This window comes from Triturus cristatus, chromosome 4_2 (genome assembly GCF_964204655.1).
Source record: "Triturus cristatus chromosome 4_2, aTriCri1.1, whole genome shotgun sequence".
NCBI lineage: Eukaryota > Metazoa > Chordata > Amphibia > Caudata > Salamandridae > Triturus > Triturus cristatus.
The window spans coordinates 399,684,719-399,708,550 of record NC_140586.1 but is presented as its reverse complement, the minus strand read 5'-3'; the positions used below and the strand labels follow the sequence as shown (position 1 = coordinate 399,708,550).

The 23,832-nt window shown below is 44.0% G+C and overlaps 1 protein-coding gene across 2 annotated transcripts in view; it reads left to right on the top strand.

The window, feature by feature from the left end:
• DPYD (dihydropyrimidine dehydrogenase) overlaps positions 1-21,642 on the top strand; it is a 3,539,101-nt gene extending 3,517,459 nt beyond the window's left edge. For both annotated transcript variants that reach the window (XM_085601856.1, XM_085601855.1), the window contains 2 exons: positions 9,872-10,012; positions 21,349-21,642. In XM_085601856.1, coding sequence (XP_085457982.1) covers positions 9,872-10,012; positions 21,349-21,519 — 312 coding nt within the window. In that variant the 3' untranslated portion in view covers positions 21,520-21,642. The remainder of the gene's footprint in view (positions 1-9,871; positions 10,013-21,348) is intronic.
• The last annotated feature ends 2,190 nt before the right edge of the window (positions 21,643-23,832 follow it).

Below are 23,832 nucleotides of genomic sequence, written 5' to 3'. Positions count from 1 at the left end.
GTCTCTATCTTCCTGTCGTTCTCTTGCCCTTTCTGGCACTATACAAGTCACTCTTTTGTTTTCTGGCAATACATACCCCTCACTCCCCTGTGCTCTCTGCCACTGTCTCAGTGCTATTTTAACTCTTTCTCCGCTGACTTCTCTGTGCCACATTGTTCATTCATGTAACAATGTCACATTTCTTAATTCCTCCCCCCCTCAGTGTTCTTCTCTGGTGGTGCACGTCATATGTGGTGTGCCACATGGGATGGCCCCAGTTGTGTGGTAAGGGTATATAGTATCTCTTCTGTTGCACATAAAATTCCGCACAAGGGCTGTAAAAGGTTACTAAGGCTGTCATAATTTAATTGTGTGCATTTTTTTAAAGAGCTTGGAAAGTAATCTAAGTTAATATTCTGGTACCAAAGCTTCTGAACCTCCTGCCCTAAAAAGAGGATTGCCTGAAGGTCTTCAAGGTTTGGAGGAGCTGAGTTAAGGACATCTGAGAAATAACCTGTTGGCAGTGTGGGTATGTTCTCTCTGCCTTTCAGTCCATATTGCTGTGATTAGGTGGATGGAAGGAAATGGGATTCTGTTGGCCATTAGATACAAGCCATAGTCCTTGCAACTCTTCACACCAGCCCATTGTTTTCCAAGTATCCTCACAGGCAGGAAAATAGTTCTAAATCGAGCAGATTATATTGTCAGAAGATCTTCTGACATAAATATTATTCTTTGAATATTGTTTACAAATGCATAGCCTCATTTAAGTTAATAATAGAAAATCTGACAAATAAGGGATAGTTATTTTTTGTAAACAAAATATAGGACACAATATTTATGTGAGACAAAATATCTCTATACACTATTCTGACATACAACAGCAAGAAACTAGAGTTGTTATTGCATCAATGATTATGATATTATAATAAAAATGAAGAGCATTTTTTGTTTCGCTAATACCTTTGGTGCTTTTTGATGGTTTGGTCAATCTGCATGGAATTTCCCCAAAAAGTTCATCCATTTTTGGCTTGTTCATGAAAGGTTTCATGGTGATCGATCAAGGAGATGCCAAAAAAAAGGGAAGTCTTGAAAGTGTGATTTTCTTAGTTAATTCTCATAGGATATTTTGCTTTCAAATACAGAAAAAATAGCTGAACAGAATTACACCAAATTGTGGTGATATCCATTCAGCCATTTTCAATTAATTTGCATATAAGTAAGGGCTTGTGTCAGGCATGAAGGTGTAAGAACGTTAGGTATAACTGGACTGTCGTGTAGTTCCTAGGAGTCCCCCAGGACTTGCGCGTTTTGGATGACCTAAACTGAGGGCTTGGTGTCCCAACCGCTTCCGGGCACCCCCACAGGATATGTCAGCTGTTAGACCAGCTAGCTCTACAGTGCCACTACCTCACCCCTGTATTCTACAGTGGTGTAGGTAGTCTCTGGCAACCACTGAACATGACCACCCAGATTTCTCAGGGATCGTAGAAAACAGTACAGTATGTTTCGCTCAGACACTTGTGCTTGTTTTCTTGCAGAAAACACACAGGATGGCGATTAGGACGTTTCAATAGAATGTATTGGTCCAGCGACAGCCTGGTGTAAAACATATGTGCTGTGACAATCAGGAGACAGAAGCATACAAAAGAGATTGCTATTACCGATATAGTGAATAGTAGATGCATTTCTACCATAGTGCTTATAGGATGAACGGAAACAGTTCAGATAAAAACAGTAGCACATGCAAATTCCTAAAATGTGCATCCTATGTTATTTGCTAACATGTACCTAGCCTAACTTGGATGTGTAGGTGTATATGTGTATAGATATGTGTATCTGTAGCCAAGAAACCCCTAGGGAAGAACCAACCTGATGGGTGGGAATGAAGGACCCTGTCTCCGCGTTGAGGATGACAAACCTGCAAGGGATGTCAGACCACTGCTTGTCGGAAATTCGGCATGCATGACCCCTGTCTCAGCTTAGCAGGAATTCTCCTCTAATTTGTAGGGGGGAGTGAGCGTCTTTTATACTAAAATGGTCACTCCAGGGTTTTTTCTAGAATCAATATGTTTTTAAAACAACCATGAAGTTTTGAAAACAATCACCGATTCTTTTCTAAACAAGTGCGATCCTGCATAGCTGGCTGTTGGCCAAGGATGAAAAAAAAGTGGTGACCCTTATACAAAATAAATCTGCCGTGCCTGGGGACATGTTTATGTATGTGAGGTACAGGGATTCAGATAGAAGATTGAGAGCCTGGTGTCAAAGTGACTGGTGCAAGCTACTAGGTAAAAGGTCACCTATTTATAATCGTTATAGTTGTGTGGTTGGGATGATGCATGTAAAATGGGGTAAACATCGATGAGACTATCCTAAAGGACATGACAATACTGTAGCTGATTAGCCAATTTAAAGGAGTCTAGTTAATTCTGGTTGGCTGGCCACTAAATGAACAATATATTTCGACAGCCATTACAGGACTCCACGACATGGTCCCTACATCTTAATAATAAATAAAAAAATATGTAATGGGGCAGGGTTAGCACACGCTGACCTCCCCCAGGCGCATGTGGGGAGTATCTGAAGAGGACCCCATGATTGGCTGTCCACAACATGGATGTGTTATGGTAGTCATTACAGGACTCGGGGACAAGGTTACAACAAGCATTGGCATAGCCAATAGGTCTCGCCCTTGGGACCTTTAAGTGTTTAGCCATGCAACAGTTGCATAACTAAATACTTATAAGGTCCCAAAAGCGAGACCTATTGGTTATGCAAAGCGGCCATGCGGCCGCGAAAGTGAAAGTGATCGCGATCACGATCAAACATCAAAGCGGCCGCACAGCCGCGAAAGTGAAAGTAATTGCGGTAAAGCGCGACGCACTGTAGCTCTAGGCTGGCCTGGTAGCACTTTTTGGAGCCCTCTCAATAAGTCTTGCCAGACCAGCGCATGCGCTGGGTCAGGCGAGACCTAAAAAGGAACACATGAGAGTGTTAACAGATTGTATTCACAGTCTAAACATTTTTCCACTGAGTTCACAAAAAAATACTGACTCCCCCCTGTCCCCGTCCCCCCCCCCCCGCTGGCATTTGATGAACCATGTTTAACAGAAAACTTTTTTCTGTAGTGCTTTTTGGCAATGAGGTTATGGAAGGTGTCTCAGAAATGAAAATTAAAACACATTTTCTATACATTTACACTATTTCCTGAGAATAAAGACTGATATTCTGAATAAAACACAAACTTCCAGCAGCAGTCTGTCAGTTGATTCCCCAGTGTTCTACTGCGGCTCCCCACAGTGTTCTAATGAACAGCTAGATCACTAAAATTCTGTATTTATGTTAAAAATGTGGCACACCAGAATGTCATCTTTATGGAATCAAAGCTGTAAAACTTGTAGCATTTCCTGCAAAAGAGACTGTAGTAAAGGAATATAATGAGGGATTCTTTTGTCACACAAATTATGGTTAGTGCTCTAGAAAACTAAAATGAGACATGTTTTCTGTGAGTTCTCTAATATCATTCATTTCAGTAAAATATTCTGGCATGCAGATTGAAACATGTACTTACAACAGACATTTCACCACAGAGGTTTAATGAACAACTAAAGCAATAACTTTTTAGATTCAAGACAAATGTAAGGCAGTCCTGAATTCCAGTTTGTTAGAATAGGAGCTCTTTAATTTAAAGCATTTCCTGACGAGCAGGCTGAAGTAAATGATCAAAGAGATGTTAATGCAGGTATGAACCAGTTGCTTAAAAATGTGAGGGGAGGTATGAGTTTTTAATAATTTGAGGCATAATGTAATTTTAAAGGGGATAAAAATAGTTAAACAAATAGATGTACACACAGCACCCCTTTTGCACATTTTCTTACTCAGCCTACACATTGTTTCAGTTGCTTAAGTGCTTCCTAATTTTAAAATAGTAACATTCTGGTAGAAAATCTTCTGCATATGAAAATAGCCAAAAGTTAATGTAAAAAAGAAACACTGAATTTGCCAATTTAAGTTTAGTCAACTAACTATAACTTGTGATCTAAACATACACTGCTTATGTCCTTACATACTACATCAATCATGGCATGGTAACTGACATCAAATTGGCCAGTGGCTCAGGGAGTCAGATCCAAAGTATCACACTGTTTGCCATGAATGGTGCAAGCACCATTACACATCAAACTAAAAAGGAGCAAGTGGGAAAGTATAGTAATTACACCTTCTCAAACATTGCTAAAATACTTCAAAGGATTGACACTTTGCCAAACCCTATTTGTATATTTTTGGCCGATCCACTAAAGGTCAGAATCAAAAAATGAATTTCCATTTGTAAGAAAATGGCTCTTTTTTTATAATCATCCTATTTTATTTTTTCAACCAATTCTATTGGTTCTATGGACTCTGTACACTGGGACCCTGATAACTAAGCACCAGTACATGTGATCCTAGTTGGTACTTTTAAGTTACCTACAAGTCACTAATATATTTTCCCCAGTGTACTCAAGTCATGTAAGTTAAATGTCACTAGTGCACTGGAACACCTATTGTGCCACCACTAAACTGACAATGCAAGGCATGTCTTCATGTCTGCTCCTGCATCCTGAGTGTGAAGTTTTAAAACTGCAAACTCTATCTTGAAATATAAACCTTTTACCAGGCCTAAACCTACCTTTTTAATACTTGTAAGTCACCCCTAAGGCAAACCCCAAATGCCCCTAGGGCAGTTTGCCTGGTATTTAAAAAGTAGAAAATGCATACTTATATTATACATGTCAAGGCAGCAAAAAATCTCCAAAGTTGGTTTTCACTGTGGCATGGTTGGCTCTCCCATAGAAAAGCGCTGACTTACATTATAACAACTTATATAATGTAAGTCAAGTCAGATTTTAAATTACTATTTTGAAAATGCCACTTTAAGAAAGTTGTCATTTTCATGCCCAAAGCCTCTACTAGAGTTAATCCCAACTGTCACTTGGCAGCTTGCTCGGAGGTTTGAATAAATCCCAGGAAAGGGAACAAAAGGCCCTTGATTCGGAGGAGGCGTGATCTCCTCATGACAGTATGCCCTAGGGGATGTGCTGACCAAATGCACAAGCTTCAAATGGGCAGCACCCATCGTAGGCAGATGTAACTCACACCTAGGTCTGCCCTGTCACTGTGCAAGTTAGTAGAGTGGCACCAATCCCAGTGTGGGAGAAATCTGTTCCAGAGCTGGTTTGCAAGGTGAGTTCCTCATTTCTCTAAAGCACACCTCAGGGGTGTGCCCAGAGCTCTGAACAAGGGAGGAAAGGGTATGCCATATGTATTTGTTTTAGTTAGAGACGGCCACTGTGGAATAGTGTACAGAAAAAAACAGGAAGTGCTGCAAAAGTGGGTAGGGGCAGCACCACTGGGAACGTTTACCCAGTTGGTTAAGTGACCAGGAGATTACCCCACACACACTGGGCATTGAAGTGGCACCCTCAGTATCTCCATCAGAATACCTCTGAAACTGTGGACCAAAGAGGGACTACACCTGCTATGGAACCTCTAGAGAGAAACAAAAGGGCTGAACCAGCTCCCACTTGTACCCAGGACAGAAGAGTGGACCCTCAGAACTAGTTGTCTAGCCTCCTGCTCAGCTCTAGGAACCCAAAAACCACAAAAATCCCAAGTGTCTGCTGAGCCCAGCTAACCAGTTTCAAACGTATTTTCCTTGGCCCCTGCTGGAACTTCAGGCTTCTGGGAGATTCAGTCCTAACCCACATGTGGTGCCCAAAAGGTCCTGGAACCTTGGTTGGTGTTAGAGTTCCCCATCAAAAAGTGCACGACTGGATACTTGGAAAGAAAATTCACATTTTATGCAAAAAGAGCAAGAGACTACCAGACCACTGCTGAGCTGCAGCACTGATGTCAAACTGTGGATGGGACTACATTTGTTGATTTCCCCCCCGAAAGGGTCTTGACTTCCAGAGAACTTCCTAAGTTTGAACACAAAAGACTTCACTGAGACCAATGTCGAACATCACCCCAATGACGATGAAACCTTCCTGGACCTAGAATTCTCCTTTGATCTTCATATCATGTGTTTTGGTGAAACACAGAATGTGCCACTGTTGATGTGGGGTTTCCTAAATATAAGAAATATAGTGCATATAATATTTTATTCTAAACATTACCCTAATCCTGATCGAAATGCACTGTCCACTCATGGACGCCAGAAACTTATTGAATTTGCCTGTGTAACATAACATACTGTAACAAGTAATTGTGAAGCACATGTTTATTTGAGGCATCTTGGGGGTGAATATCATGTTAATTGTTACCCAGTTCCCAAAGGTAATTATTGGATGCTGCAGAGTTCCTGACACACAAAGTCTTTAAGTCTTCTTGAGGAGTTCCTGCTTATTTCAAAGTGAGAAATGTTTGGTACCGTCAAAATAATTTCTATTGATTAAATAGATTAGCAAAACTATTGAGACTATTGAGATGTTAAAGAGAAAGAGACGAGGAACAAACATGGTACTAATATACTAATATATTTTACTAAATCTCACCTAGTTATACTTAATCTAAGGTAGCATTACGAATGGTTTAAAAAAGTCTTTGACCCTAAACTATGCTCAAGGGCAATAGTAGTAACAAATTATCGGTTTCAAATTGGTGGTCACCTCATATAATGGCAATCACAGGATGCAATGGGACTTAGACAACTAGACCAATACATTAAAATAGTATGTTGACCTGTTCACAACTCTGGAAACGTTATTATAATTATAAAGTTATTTTTTTTATTTTTTTTAAATGAAACTGTGTATATTTAACTACTGCCACCCATGTTTAAAAACGTTTCAAAGATATCACGGTCAAAATCATACCAGGGGCCTGATACATCGTAATCTTGGGGTGCAACAAGCGTGTGCGCTCACTTTGTGCACCCTCGGGGCACAATGGTATTACAGAAAGGGCTGCTGAGCCTTGTGCATCACATTCTGTAATACTGATAGCGCTGGCACACATGAAGCACCAGCACTATCTTAGGAGGACATTCCATTATTTGCATAGGGTGGCTCCATGTAATTTAGGGAATCACTTTGCCTCTGTACATGCGCTGTATTATGGACGTGGACACAGAGGCAAACATGCCCTTAGGAGACGCAACAAAAGTGCACTACAAAAAGGTGGCACACTTTTAGTGCACCTCCTAAAGGCAGCCTTCTGGAGGGGAGCAAGGGGTCTCATGGACCCTGCAGACATCCCCCTGCTGCAGGTGGATTCGCTCACTGCACCCACCTGCAAGGGGATCTCTCTCTTCTCTTGCAGGTGGCTTGCTGGCTGCACCATGAAACATGGAGTGGCTTCGAAGCAGCTGCTCAGTATTTCACTTGAAATATGACACACTGTTCATGTTTGCACCGTGGTGCACCTTTTGAAAGGTGTGCCATGGCACAAACAGGGAAAGTGCACCATATACATATGGTGTTAGTGTAAGGTCAGACATCCTAAAATGTCAATAGGTTTTGATATGAGACTAAAGGGAACAGAGGTAAGGCTGCATTTATTGACAGGCTGGAGGGATGGTTTTGCAGTAAGCATTTGGGATGCAGGTGATGCACAATATAGAGGGTCCACTTGGTATAAATCTGAACATAGCTGTGATAACTGCAGCACTTAGAATTACTGATATCTAGGCAGATAAAAGAATAATTAATTCTCGAAATGTCATAATCTGATGAAGAAACATTAAAATGGTGTATTATGAGGCAGTGGGAAAATGTATTTCACCATCCCGAACAAGGAAAGTGCAAATAATGTCCATTGAACTGCAGTGGTGAAGTACATTCCTATACCTTATTCTTATACGGTGTTTGGTGAAGATAGGAAACTCTTCACTTCATGAAGAAGTGCAAATTTCCAAAATTTGACTTGACTATGAGACCATTTTACTTTGCCAAGCAATCTACTGCTCAGTATCACATCCAACATGGTAAGGAAATCAACTTGCAGAGAGAATTTTAACATCGGGATGTCCCAGTTGAGGCTGCTGGGAAACGCAATAGCTGCAGCTTTGCCGCACCATCTCCCTCTCACAGTAGCAGATGCTTTCCAGTAAGAGATGCGTGACCATGCAGTGCCCTTGGGAGTGTGACTGTGTGCACACACACGCACGCACGCACGCACACCCACACACACACACACACGCACGCACGCACACACACACACACACACACACACTCTCTCTCTCTCTCTCTCTCTCTCTCTCTCTCTCTCTCTCTATATATATATATATATATATATATATATATATATCTGTCTCTCTCTATATCTGTCTCTCTCTCTCTCTCTCTCTCTATATATATATCTGTCTCTCTCTCTCCCTATATATATATATATATATATATATATATATATCTGTCTCTCTCTCTCTCTATATCTGTCTCTCTCTATATATATATATATATCTGTCTCTCTCTCTCTCTCTCTCTCTATATCTGTCTCTCATGACTGCCTCCTCCTATTTGTGGAGCTGGCAGAGAAAAATGGCATACATTTTCTAGTTATCTAAAATACTTGAATTTCATTACAATGGCATGTGTGTCCGCCAGCAAGTTCAAGCTCAGGCACCTGGATAAATAAACAAATGATCACAGCTGTGTGGAGGACACACACTTTTTGTGGAAGCACACAACGTCTCCCCAATCAAAACATGTACTACTGGCTCCCAACCCGTGGGCGGAGGCAAATCTCCTGCACTGGTGGTTCTCACATAATTGTCTGGTGACAGCTGACAGCTGTGCTGTCCAGCTAGGCCCTAAAAATCTCTGACAAATGACTTCTCTCAACCCTACAGATAGGGCTTAACCCATATAGCATGCACTGTATAAGGGTCATCTATGTGCGGAAAGAATTAAGTGTGGGTAAGTACAAGTTGTAGAAAAATAGCAATCTGTATATGTATTATGCAAGCCTAGGGAAACGACCCAATAAATACGTTAAGTTGACAGTCTTGATGTGAGTTGTGACTGAGCTCTAATACCATTTAGGCAGCTGGACCCACAAGAGAAAACTATTCTGTCAAATGAGAGTATGCTTTGGGTTTTGACCGTAATTACGCTGTAATAAAAATCATGATCGCGCATTAACCAAATTACACACATGATTAGACACAGAAGTGTAAAGGGGAAGTGTAAAAATATAGTCCTTGGATTTAATACAAAAAGTTTTTAAAAAATGAGAAATTAGAGAGACTCTTTGGGACAACAAAAATCGTTTATAGGTAGGTTAGAAGGACAGAGAAGAGTTGCTTTTAAAGAGAAGATACTGCCATGATTAGCCAATAGAGGGTTTCAGTCTGTCACTCACAGAGGTGGTGAGGCTGAGTGAAGTCAGCTAGCTGCGACGCTGCACACTATTTCTCTGGTGTGATGATGTAGACTTTGAAACCTGTATGACCGCCATTAGGCATATCATACACCAACCAATATAAACATAGCACTCTTGGTCTGATCTTCTAAGAAAGCACCACAAACGGGGCAACTGGTCACAAAGTACCTCCCACCACAACAGGCAACAATAATTCGTACCAGCACTCTGAAATCTCCCTCAGTTGTTAACACCTTACTAAAATGTTCAATGAAGTATCTCAAATATTTGAGTTTAATAAACTTGGATAAGAGACCAATTGCCTTTTCTTTGCAGAGTCGAGTATAAAGATAGGATTAGTTAGCAAGTACTGAAATATGTTGGTGAATAGTTTTCTAAACACACCAGTGCAGTGACAGTTGTGTGCTTAAATAATTCAAATGCTTAAATTGAATACATGGGTGTCTGGGAGGAAGTGTATATAGTTGTTCAATCGTTATATAGCATCTCCTACTCTGCTTAATGCCATGCACTATCTGCTTTGTAGGATGTCATCGGAAGAGCTCTGCAGTACATTGGATCTTTCAGTCAACTCAGCATCCCAGAGCAAGTTGTTGCATTGATTGACGAAGAAATGTGCATAAGCTGTGGGAAATGCTACATGGTTTGCAATGACTCTGGCTATCAGGTAGGTTAAAGTTTACCATGAGTAAATTGTCACAAGACTTTGTTTTCCTTATGATACATGAAATGTTTCAACGTAGAAAGAGCTTGACATTGTGATTGGTTGATGGTGCATTGAATGAAAAGACCTATTGGGAAAAGAAGTAAAAAGGATGGACTTATTAGGTTATTGAATGTTGAATAAATATGCGTAGGAAATGTCTGGTCGGACCTACACGCTTTTGACTATTAGTAGCATTTGCCTCAACCATAGCCCTTAGCCCAGAGAGGGACATGTGCAGTTACATTTACAAAACGTGTCTACTCTCCGAATGAATGTAAGCTGACATTTCCCCTTGCACTACTCTACGTTTTGGCATTGATGTTTTGGTATTTATTATTTCGCGTGATGTTTTAAACAGCAGCGTCACAAACTCTCTGACATTTGAGCTAAACCCTGTACTGTCTCTCACAGAGGACAATATATGAAGAGATTGCTCCCTCATCCTTCACACTAAACTCCATGCCAAACCTGCCCAATAGGTTGAACATGGTGCCTCTTTTACAAGCCCACAGACAAACTACAATGATAATAACATCCAAAACTCGACAGTGCCTCTGTTCCTGAAGCAGTAAACATTCACCCTAGTGAATGATAGATGTACACAACAAGAGCATTTTGTTGACTTTAACAAATTCAGGTGCTCATCAACATAAACAATATCCTTAATATATACCACATCTCTTCGAACTCCATACCCACAAACTTAGAAAACATAACTTCACAGGCAACTAAAAACTTACGTTTAACCTTAACAACTAACTGACACTAACACAGTTACACTCCATGTTGAAACCACTCGTATGATCATCGAGAATCCCACCCACGCCCCAAACTACACTATGAAAAAATGCTATCATTGTCAATCAATTAAGTCGTACTTCAAGAGTGCTGCTTGTCACCCGAGAAGGTATCCAGGTGCTTGCTACAGGCATCAGTTGAAGAGCTATGTCTTGAGCCCTTTCCTTAAGTGGATCAGCGAGGGTGCGGTGCGGAAGTGTAGACGGAGGACATTCCAGGCTTTGGTAGCGAGATAAGACAAGGAGCATCCTCCGTAGTGGCAGGGGCATATGAGAGGTATTTGTGCGAGGGTAATATGTGCAGAGCCAAGATACCTGGGAGGTCGGTGGAAGTGCAGGCGGTGGTTCATGTAGTCAGTCCTTGGTCATGGAGGGATTTATAGGCATGGGCCAGGAGTTTAAATTGGCATCTCTTCTGGACCGCGAGCCAGTGGAGGTCCTTCCGGTGCTGGGTGATGTGGGTTCTCTTGGGTAGGTTGAGGAGCAGTCTAGCAGCTGTGTTCTGGATCGTCTGGAGTCTTTGCATGAATTTGGTGGTGGTACCTGTATAGAGTGTGTTGCCGTAGTCCAGTCAGCTGATGATGAGGGCCTGCATCACTGTCTTTCTGGTGCTGATGTGGACCCACTTGAAACATTGCAGAGGACATGGAGCTTGTGGAAGCAGGCCAAGAAGATGGTGTTGACCTGACGTTTCATGAAGAGGTCACTGTTGAGGATGATGATAAGGTTGTGGGCATGGTGTTTTGGCATGTGGGTGGGTCCAAGTTCTGATGGTCACTAGGAGTCGTTCAAGAGGGCGGCGTGTCTGCCGAAGATAAGAACTTAAGTTTTTTCCATGTTGAGCCTCAGGCAGTTGTCCTTCATCTAGGCTGAGATGTTCTTCATACAGTTGTGGAAGTTGGTCTTCATTAAGGTGGGGTCCACTGAGAGCGAGTGGATGAACTGAGTGTCATCAGCATAGGAGTTGATGTTGATGTGCGACCTGATGATGTCTGTGAACAGTGTCAGGTAGACGTTGAAAAGGGTTGGGCTGAGTGATGAGCCTTGGGGGATGCCGCACATGGTGTGCTTGGCTTGTGAGGTTAAGGGAAAGAGGTGGACTCTGTGTGCACCCCACGAGAAAGAATGCCATTCATCTGAGCACTTAATCTGTGATTCCAATCTCTCAATGTGATCGGTGAGTTGGAGGTTGATGGTCTTCTCCAGGACTTTGGCAGGGAAGGGGAGCTGTGAGATGGGATGGTAGTTTTGGAGCTCACTGGTGTCTGCCAAGGGTTTCTTGAGGAGTAGTTTGACCTTCGCATGTTTTGCGACATCTGGAAAGGTGGCTGTAGTTATTGAGGCATTGAGGATCGTGGTGAGCCCGCAGCGGATCTTGTCCTTCCGAGGTTGAAAATCCGGTGGGGGCAGGGTTAGCGGGTGGTCCTGAGTGGATGAGTTCATAAAAGTGGTTGTGTCTGGTGTGCTGAGTTGTTCCCATGCGGTGAGAGGGTGGTCAGTGGGGGTGGTCGATGAAATACTGAGGATGTCAAAGGGTTGGAGATGGAAGTTTCTATTGATGGTCGAAATCTTGTTGTGGCAGTGGTCGGCGAAAGTGTCGCAGAGTTCCTGTGAGGAGGGGATTGAGTTTTAGGTGGCTGACGGGCAGGTGAACTCTTAGATGACGGTGAAGAATTCCTTGGCATCGCTGGCACTGGTCTTGATATGGTGGGTCAGGGCCTTCTTTTTTGGGGCTTTGATCTGGCAGTTGTAGTCATTGAAGGCTGATTTGAAGGTGGCTCAGTCAGTGTGGTTCCTGCACGTGCACCATCTTCTTTCCAGTTGTTTGTACCTGCGTTTTGACGTGTTGAGTTCCGGGTTTACCAGCTGGCTTGTTTGGAGGGTCTGTGCATTTTAGCTGGTTTGGTTGGTGCAGCTCAGTCGGTAGTGCTGGTGATCCAGTTGTTGAAGTTCTGTACTGCCTGATCCAATTTGGTGGTGACGTTCGGCTGTGTGGTGCTGAGGGCATCGGTCCATGGTTTGTCCTTGGTCCAGCTGCGGAAGGGGACGCTGCGGCAGTTGGGGGGCTGCAGGAAGGTCCGACAAGGGTGAAGTGTATGATCGAGTGGTCCGATCAGGTGAGTTCTGAGGTGTGTCAGTATATGATTCTGTTGCTGGACGTGAAGATGGAGTCAAGCATGTGTCCTGCTTTGTTCGTGGGGTCTGTGACCAACTGCTTGAGGCCGATGTTGTCCAATCTGTCTAGGAGGTCCGTGGAGTTGGTGTCACTGGAGTCGTTCAGGTGGAAGTTTAGGTCTCCCAGGAAGACGTAGTGTTTGGATTCAAAGGTGAACAGGCTGGTGAATTCAGTGCTAGCGTCTGCATGTGAAGGTACCTAACTGTGTCATTACATACCTATCTTGACTTTATTTCCAACTTTGTATCACTAATATTAATTGGTCAGCCTTCCCACCAATCAACCACTTTCTCTTCATGCTCCAACATGAACATTGCATATTATTGTGAATGTCTTTCTTGAGAAGGTAGTGTGACACAAAAGCGCATAAAACACAACTAATACAAACTCCTAACATTGACCAACTAGATTTAAATAGCTTTTAGCCCATTTAAAACCCACAAAGCCCAATGGAACAGCTGGAATTAATGGTCTATAAATACTTGGAAAGGTCAATGAAACAAGTGACTTCACGCCTGAAGGAAATACTGATTTCTTACCACAGAGGCAGAAACTACAGAGAGGAGCCCAATTATACTAATGAATTTATGTGAGGATTCCAAATGTAAGAGAGACTGAAGAAGAGCAAGTTCACTCACAGATCACTATGCAGACTTTAATTCCTACATAACAAAGATGTAATGCTTATATTATCTCACAAATAACTCACACGTATTATTACTACAGCATAAATTGGGAGCAAAAACTCACATGAAGATGGATCCACATTCTTACGCCTCCTGTTCAGTTCCCACCACTTTTTTCAGTCCTCTGTCATTCCCTGTTTCATCCTCACTGTACACAAATATGCATAGATCAAAAGGTCATCTTAATGCTATTTCGTTTTTGGAGAGTTTCATTCTTTTTTTTTTACATGTAAGTGATGCACTTACAGTAGCATCAGCACGATCATACTGTGGATTTGACACTAACCGAAGATGGTGACTCAATTGATGCTGTGTACTACACAGGGATTCAGGCAATCATTGGTTGTGGAAATGAGTCCTCAAGGTCCCTGATGATATTGTAGGGTTGGTACAGTAAGTTGCTGTAATAATACATGCAGAGCAAGGAGCATGCAGAAGGCTTGTTCCTTCAACTGTGGTGGGGGAACCCCAACATCCCAACATATTCTATGAGGAACATGCTAGGAGCCTAATAGTTTTCCAATAATGACTTTGAGGCCTCTGGAACATTTCATTACTGTGCCACAACACGTGGCCCATCACTCTGAGCAACTTTCCTCTGTTTTGTGCTTTTTTTTAACCTCTTGCTGTACATTGACTAGACGTGGTTGAACTGCAGCAGAGTCAGTTGAAGGTTTCAGTAGACTTTATAATGTCAGTGTTAGAAATGAGGGTCTCTAGTTGGCAATGGTTTGCATCTTTGTCCAATTAGGGACCCTTGCTTCTAGTCAGGGTAAGGGAGATACACTCAACCGGTCGATGAGCTCATCAGCTCTGGGGATGGGGTGCGTGTCAGTCCTGGTGTCTGAATTGAGCCCTCGGTAGTTCACACAGAACCGGAGTTCTGATGTAGCACCGGGTGCGGCAGCCTTCGGGGCCAAGACCACTGGGCTGGCCCAAGGGCTGTTTGAGGACTCGATCACCCCTAGCGCTAACATATTGGAGACCTCCTCCTTGATGCAAGCTCTGACCCTGTCAGTCACTCTGTAAATCTTATATTTTACTGGAGGACTGTCCCCTGTCCACATGATGGACACACCACTGAGTGACACCAGGGGTCAGGGAAACAGGTCAGGAAACTGTCCCAACAGTTGGCGACAGTCATTCTGCTGCTCAGGGGTCAGGGCGGAATAGAGAGGCTCAGTAACCCATCTTGCTCCTTGGCAGACAGGAGGTCAGGAAGAGGTTCAATCTCCTCTTTCAACCCAGCATCTGTTGGTAAAAGCATTCCCACTTCGGACCTCTTCAAGTGGGGCTTCAGGCGGTTCACATGCAGGACCCGCAAAGGGTTCCTAGGAGACTGCAAGTCCACCAAGTAGGTAACATTACTCTTGCGCTCCACCACCTCAAATGGTCCAGTCCACTTATCCTGGAGTGCACAAGGCTCCACTGGGGCCATGCCCCAAACCAGAGTGGGATTCTGATCATACCAACGTTTCATCTCCTTCTGGCAGGCTTCCATATTCGCCTGAGCGAGTTGTCTGAAATGCCTAGTCTGGTTTCTGAAGGCCAGCATGTAGCTATATACATCCTTGGGAGGTTTACTGGGATCTTTCTCCCAGACTTCTTTCACCAAACTCGGTGGTCCTCTCACAGGATTGCCGTACAGTATTTCAAAGGAACTGAACCCTAAGGACTTATGTGGCACCTCTCTGTAAACAAACAGAAGGCATGGCAAGAGGACGACTCACTATACAGGAGACCATTCTTCCAGTAGATCCAGTGTGACCCAGACCGATCACCTGCTGCCTGGTTTGCAGTCTGTTGCCGCAAACCCACAAAAGAAGGGCACTTCTTCTGCCTCTTCGCAGAACTCTTCCCTGGAGGGGCCTCCTTTCTGCTGCCAATAGGTCAGCTCAGGCAGGTCCCCCAGTTCAGCCACTGTTCCCCTGTAGGCTCCAGGGCATCCACCTCAAGGTTTGCCTTATCCTGGACCGTGAGAACTTTGGGGGCCGGTTTCCCATGCCCCCTGCCTTTTCTCTTTAAGACAGGCACCTGGGCCACTCTTTCAGGCTCCAGGTCCTTCTGAACACCCTTACCGGCTGCCATTGAGCGAGTGGTCACACACGCCCACTCTGACAGACCCAACATCTCCAAATGAGTCCTTCTCTCCACCTTAGCCAAAGGGGAGCTCTCCAAATCATTGCCTAGCAGACAGTCAACAAGCATGGCTGGCCTCACAGCTACTTGAAAGGTACCTGAGACCCCCCCCACTCAAAGGGAACCTGAGCCACCTTGCAGTGGCTCTCTGAATTGTCAGCGGCAATTACAGGGTAGAATGCATTGGGAATCACCTGCTCTTCAGACACCAGCTGACAACTGACAAGTGTCACACTGGCTGCAGTGTCTCTCAGAGACTCCACCCTATGGCCATTGATGGTCCCCTACTGCCTGTACTTCCTAGGGACCATCTCACTGTCTCCTAAAGAGACTAGGGAAATCTCTGCTGGACACCACCTACCGTGGGCACCATCTCCACCCCCAGGGCTACACTAGCCATCTGCCGGGGTGGTGCACCAATGGGTGCAGTGGTAACTGGTTTGGGACACTTAGGATCTCCCCTGAAGTGACCCTCCTGACCACAGCTAAAACAGATTTTGGGACCCGTCTGCCCAGTCTTACCTGGCGGGACCCATAGTCTTTTCTCAGTGGGAGGCTGGGAACCTTTCCCTTGGTTCCCTTGGGGATTACTTTGGGGCCCTTTCTGGAACTCCTTCTGTTTATCCTTGTCCACCCACTCTTCTGCTGGGGACCCTGCCCACCTTTGGCAAAGTCTCCCACTTGACCCTTGTGGACCCTGGTACTGACCCAGCGGTCCAGCTCCCCAGCAAGCTTCCTGGGCTCAGTCAGCTTACAGTCAATCAAATGTTGGTGTAGATCTGGAAAACAATTAATGGACAAGTGCTCCTATGCAATCAAATCATAGAGCTTCTTAAAATCATTTAATTTGCTACCCTTCACCCAACCATCCAAAGCTCTGCAAAAAACACAGACACATACTCCACCCAGGTACTAGACTCCAGCTTCCTACGATTTCTAAATTTCGGCCTATAAAGCTCTCGGGTCAACCCACACCTGGTCATTAAGTCTTCTTTCATGGGGGCATAGGATGTCTGATTCTCCTTGGGCAGGTCTAACAAGGTGTCCCTTCCTTCACTGACAAAGCGGCTCCACAACCCCGCTCCCCAGTATTTCTCAGGGATTCTATGGGACATCTTGGCTACCTCATAAGCCTTAAACCACTGCCCAATGTCCTCTTGCCTCATAAATTCCTTAATGACATCCTTGGGAATATATACTCTACTTTCCACAAGAAATGACAGTGTGCTGCCACCAGAGGGACTGATCTCTAAGCTTTTTGCTTTCAGCTCCAGCTCTCTCACCACTCTCTCATGCTCTAAAAGCATCTTCTTCTCTTCAATGGCTAATCTCTTATTTTCTAACTCCAATTTATTATTCTCTATGTCATTCTGACTCCCCACTTTGAGCTTGGCTAGCTTGATCTCATGCACTCTGCTTTTCTCCCTGTCCAACAGCTCCTCTGGGGATGGGCCCTTTGAAGAAACACTGCTGCCCACTCTGGAAGGCACTTTCCGCCTAGCCAGGCCCAATGGCCCCTCCAACTGCCCATCTAAATTCTCTACCTCCTGCCTAGTCTCTTCAGGATGCTCACTGGCATTCCTAGATTCCAACCAGGCCCTCAGCGCCTGTTGGTATTCCTCCTTTATGGTGAGGTCTCTTATAGAGATTTTAAATTTCTTGCAAACAGCTTTGAGGTGTGGCACAGTGTAGGTATCAACCCTCTCTTCTTCAATTTCACTATCCACAGATGCAATGGATCCTACTTTGCTCATGGTGAAAAATTGGCAGTTCTCAAAAAATAGAAGTTCCAAGGAAAAACTCTACCAAAATGTATGTGGTCGCATAATGGCCTGCACCCCACTAGTAGTGTACAGCAATCACTGTATGTAAATCACAAATGCAAGTCTAAATCCTCACCGCAAACCATCAGTGTTAGAAATTGGGGTCTCTAGTTGCCAATGGTTTGCACCTTTATCCAAGTAGGGACCCTTGCTTCTAGTCAGGGAAAGGGGGATACACTCCTAAAATAACCCCTGCTCACCCCCTTGATAGCTTGGCATGAGCAGACAGGCTTATCTCAGGGGCAGTGTGTAAAGCATTTGTGAACACATACAGTAACACAGTGAAAACACTACAAATGGACACCACATCAGTTTAGAAAAATAAGTAACCTTTATCTAAACAAAACCAAACCGCAAAAACCCACAATACAGTATCAAAAATAGGCTCTTCAATGGTAGAAATAGTTTAGTTCAATGCAAGTTGTAAATGTGACACTTTTCCAACAAAGTACCTTAGATGCATAACGAAAAATTAACAAACGGGTCGCAGGGAAGGCGAAGCGTCAGTTCCTTGCTTTGGGGAAGGCGGCGCACCTGCTCCTTACTGCAGCGCAGGGGAGGCGATGCGTCAGTTCCTCACCGGAGAGGAGGCGATGCGTCAGTTTCTTACTGCGTTCCAGTTACAATGCGACAAGATGGCACTGCAATGCGATGATCTGGTGTGATGGAATAAAAGGCGGCTTGATGCGAGGCGACGATCCGTTTCGATGCGTGAACTTTTGCACCCGCACGGCAGGCGCTGCGACGATGTTCTCGGTCAAGCATCGGGACTCGGTGTAGATGTGGCACGCTTCTTCCCCGTGGCTCGGCGATGTGTCGGGTCTCGGTGCGGATGCGACACACTTCTTCGTCGTTGCGTTGCGCCTCCAGATCTCAGAGACAAACAGTCTCTAGAGGTCATGAACAGCAGCAGTCACCTCTCTGCAGGTTTGAATTCCCAGCAAGGAAATTCAGGGGAGCTGGTGGTGACGTCTTTCTTTCCCTGAGACTCCAGCCCTTGGAGATATTCCTCAAGATGACAAAGCAAACAGCAAAGTCCTTTTTTCCTTTCCTTGGCAACAAGTAACCACTGCAGGCCAACCCCAAACATCAAATAGCACAGAGGCAGTAATCTTCCTTCAGCTTCTCCAGTTTCTTCTCCTTGGCAAAGGTTCCTCTTGATTTCCCAGAAGTGATCTAAAGTTCTGGGGTCTGGGTCCCCCTTTTTATACACACAAATCCTTTGGGCAGCGAGTGTCTGCACCCAGCCAAAACCAGTTCTGTCCTTACTGCTGAAGCTTCCTGGCAGGAGGTGGAGACAGCATTGTTGAAAGCAGACCTGGCCCAGGCAGGTGAAAGGAAATCTCCTCCCCCTACTCTAAATTCAACCCAGGTCCCATTAAGCCCAGCCCTGACTCATCAGACTGCTGGAGCCGCAGCCCTGTCCTAACTCCTGTCACTCTCAAGCCAGACATGCAAAACACAAAGCTAGCAGAGGCATACTGGATGGTTAGGCAAGAAAAATACCTACTTTCTAAAAGTGGTATTTCAAACACAGAAAGTTAAAATCACCCCCACTAAAAGATGCACTTTAACATTCTGAGTTGAGGCATACTAAACGTTATTTTCCTATCGTGTTCCCTGGGTCAGTTTTGGTTATAAGATGGTATAATCAAACTGCCCATTCTGGACTATGGGAACAGATAGCCTTGCAATAGTGAAAAATTAAATTGGCAGTATTTCACTATCAGGACATGCCTAACACATCAGGGCATGTCCTACCTTTCACATACAGTGCACCCTGCCCACAGGGGTACCTTGGGCCTACCTTAGGGGTGACTAACATGCAGAAAAGGGAAGGTTTAGGGACTGGCAAGTGTGTGCACTTGCCAAGTCGATATGGCAGTCCCAGACTGCCCACAGACTCTGCAATGGCAGGCCTGAGCCACATTTTACAAGCTGCTTCTGTGGGTGGCACAACCAGTGCTGCAAGCCCACCAGCAGCATTTGATTTACAGGCCCTGGGCACACATGGTACACTGTTCTAGGGACTGACAAGTAAATCAAATAACCAGTCATGGAATCACTAATCCATACAACAATTTACAATAGGGAGCACTTGCATTTTGGCACTGAACAGCAGTGGCAAAGTGCCAAAAGCATCCAGACCAGCAAAAACAGATGAGGCAACAGTAAAAAGTGGAAGGGAGACTCATGCCAATGGTGCCAAGTCTAACAGTCAACGAGGGGAGAATCTTGATTCCAGCAGTAACGAGTTCCAGATAAATGGGGCCTGATCTGCAATTTAGTGATAAACCAGAGCCCTATTATATATAGGGCACACTTTTTTTGATTGCGCTGTGGCACACCTTTAAATAGGTGCTCTGTGTGCAAATAGGGAAAGTCTGCCCTATTACATTGAATGCGCTTCCCACAAGGCAGCTGCAAACATGTGCTGCCCTGGGTGCAGCACATTGAAGCAAAACACAGAGAGGCTGCTTCAATGTTGCCCCATATTTCACTAAGCGGGTGGCAACGCCCCTGCACTTTGAAGAGGGGAGAGAGATCCCCTTACAGGCGAGTGCAGTGAGTAACTCAACCTGCCTGCAAGGGGATGTGGGGTGGGATCCATAAGACCCTCTTTCCCCCCTCCAGAGGACTGCCATCAGGCGACGCACTTTCAGGGCCACCTGCTTGTGGTGAATTTTCAGTGCGTGTCCTGACAGCTTCTTTGCCTTTGTGCACACGTCCAGAATGCGGCACAGGCGCACAGGTACAGAGATTCCCTCATTTGCATGGAGCTACACTCCACGCTACATGTGCACCATCGCAATCTGTATTACAGAAGGGGCCGCACAAGCATCAGCACTCCATTCTGTAATACCATAGTGCGCCAGGGGTGCACAAAAATGGGTGCAGTTGCTCGCTGCGCACCTGGTACGCTTTCTGTAATACAGCCTCAGAGTGTTGAGTTCAAAGTCACACTATGCGTAGTGTCAAGGCACCTATGGCATAAACTTGTGGGTAAATACCTTGGTGCCTAAAAGGTAAGTCAAAATATCCGCAACAGGAAAGAAATATTGATCTATGTGAAAATAAGACACTCAAACATCCTTAAACACTACCACTCCTGTCAAAAACCCAGGCATCTGATCACAGTTGTGCCCTTTCAGAGTGTGACAATAATACCATCAAACCCCTTTGCTCACTTTTGACAAGTCCTACACGACATTCTGCAAAATCCTCTGTGTGTTGTGTTTTTTGTCAGATGATTTAATGTACCAATGAAACAACTGCATTTCTCATATCTGCCAAAGATAAATGAATCACAACTACAGGCATGTCATTTTCATTCTAGCTACTATTGGGGTAGAATATTCTGTGCATCGGAGAGGCAGTCACAAGAAATGAAAGGTGTATGGCAGACATATAAAAATACCATATCCATGAAAATGTCCATTTGTAGCCATGATGCTGTGTAGGTGACTATAATTAATGAATCACTGTTAGAAAAATGTCTTTCCTTGGGTATGCATTCAGGGCTGTTACACCGATGCTGAACTGTGGTTGCTATAGCTGCTGAATAGTATGGTCCAAGGAATGCTAAGTGCTCTGACACAAATGATGTGAAATATAAAATGAAGAAATTCTCGACCTTTCCAAGAGTGACATCAAAGCCATTTATTTCTGTTTGCAGGCTATAGAGTTTGATCCGGAGACCCACCTGCCTACCATTACTGACAATTGCACAGGCTGCACTCTGTGCCTCAGTGTCTGCCCTATTATTGACTGCATCAAAATGGTTACCAGGACAACTCCGTATGAACCAAAGCGAGGCGTGCCCTTGGCTGTGAGACCGGTGTGCTGAGGTGGCCAGTTCAACGACGCAGCAGCGCCTGTGCATTCGCTCTGTGGCTTTTGATTTACTTTTTATTTGTGATATTTGAAAATCACTTGCTTTTAAAAAAATGAATCATTTGATTTCAAAGAGGGAACATAGTCTTTGTGATACCACATGGCTTTAGGGAATTTTGTAGTGGGTGCGGGTAGTTAGTACCAAGTAATGTATTAACCCTGCTTAGCATAGTTTCTTCTCTGAAAATTCACGTTAGCAGTACCAACATATTAATGCACATTAACTGAATAATTTTTAATAACGGTCATTGTCACAACAGTATTTTAAGAATCTAATGTCCTTCATACGTGTATTAGGGAATTTATCAGGAATAATAAACATAGGCAATACATCGAGGGGCTTATTTATGAAGGTCTTGCGCCGCCGGTAAGTCGTTTGTTCCCCATTTTAAAAGTGACGCACCGGTGACGCAAGGCCTTCATAAATAAGGCCCTGAAAGCGAGCTTTTAAGCAGAAGGGCGTCCAAATATGAAACTTTCAAACAAGACATCCAAGTTAACATTGCAACAGCGAATAACTGACATGCTATCACCTTCTAACAACTGGTTTATACATTGACTACAAAAAGTCATTGACGAAAGAAAATACTTGACAAGAAAAATACGTTTTCTGTAGACTCAATTTATCTACCCACCTAGTGTGACTTCAAATGCTATTCTTTTATTGAGCTTCTCCTGTAGAAGGCAAACATAATTGTAAGGTGAGAAAAATGTTGAAAATTAACTTACAATTTTAGGTTAAGAAATTATTAAAATTCACATCGCTTTAGCTTAGAAAGCGTTGATCATTTCCCCATCAACACATGGTCCCTGAACCCTAAAACGTGCAGGAAAATCGGAGCGGTCTGTTTCTTTATTTGCCTCATTTCCAGAACTTATGTCCTTCAGAAATTTAGAGTTTTGAGGGCTCCATTGAAGACAATGAAATGACCCGGGTCCCATAATGGCTGGTACAGATCTTCTGCTACAACATTCAATTGCTGACTGAAGAGAAGGACCTTTGACAAGCTGTGTGGGCCTCAGCAATGATATCATGTTAAATTAGCACCCGGAAGAAGGTCCAGGCAATCAAAATGCTCTGTTGCCTGGTTATAATGTGAAAGGCCCATTTTATGGCTGCTGGAGCATGTGCAGCATCTCACCTGAATGTGTGGATGAAAGACATTGCTTCATTCTCCCACAGTGCTCCCTCAGCCTCTTCTCAAGCATCGTCTTTTCACAGACGGCTGACTGGTCGCCTCCCTTTGAGTTTTCTGAGGGAAGCCCAATCAGCCAAAGGAAAGTAGGCAAAACAAATAAACTTTCAAGCCTCTTTTTCCTCTATCTTCCTCTGTCTTTGAGGTAGAACCCATCTCCTGCTTCAACAGCAGCACCCCCGCACATTCTGTTTTATGCACGAGTGCTAATACTTAAGACCATTTAGCATTAAATGACCCTGCCATCTTTATAGGGAGGGTAATTAAATGCTGCCGTTACCCATAGTTGTGGGCAATAATGCTCAATATAATCTCTCTGTCCCTAGAAACTGATATGTAAATGTTGACAAAACTCATCTGCATCACTCATGAGCTGTGCAATGTGGGCAAGATTCAGAGGCTTACCAACAAGATGACTTAACTTACTGAGTTCGTAAATTGTAGGCCACTGTGATGTAGAAGTCTAGCTGTTGGGAAATTAAACACTGCCAATGCTGACTCACTGTCCACCACAGCATCAACTAATGGTGCAGCTGTTTTCAAGCGTAAAATAATGCACCGCTGGGGTTAAACCTCTCTCTATTACGAAGTTCTCAACTTCTCATTGTGGCTGCAAGCCTACGCCACTTTAATAAGGGGCTCTGTTCTTCACTTGGAAAAACCTAAAAATGATGGGTGGATTGCTTGAATTAATCTCAGGCACTGGTAATTAATCTGGGCCGCAATCGCACAATTGTTTTCACCCACCGCTCTACATCAAACAGGAACCGGAATTATTCAAATTGATCCTGCTCCAGAAAGAATTTTCCAGCAAAGCCTGCCAGGCTAGGTCTCCTCTGAGCGGGAACACAAGAAACCTCAGTCACTTTTTTGTTTCCCTCAGTGCTACACATAGGTGTGATGGATGTTCCCAGACGCAGGTCCTGTGCTCCTCTTTTGTTATTACTTATTTTGTGAAAATATGATACAAACATTTTAAGATTAACATCTAATATTTAGTAGCAAATCTGCATAATCTAAACCTATTAGTGCACTTATAAATATGATCCTAAAAAAATATACATTAATTG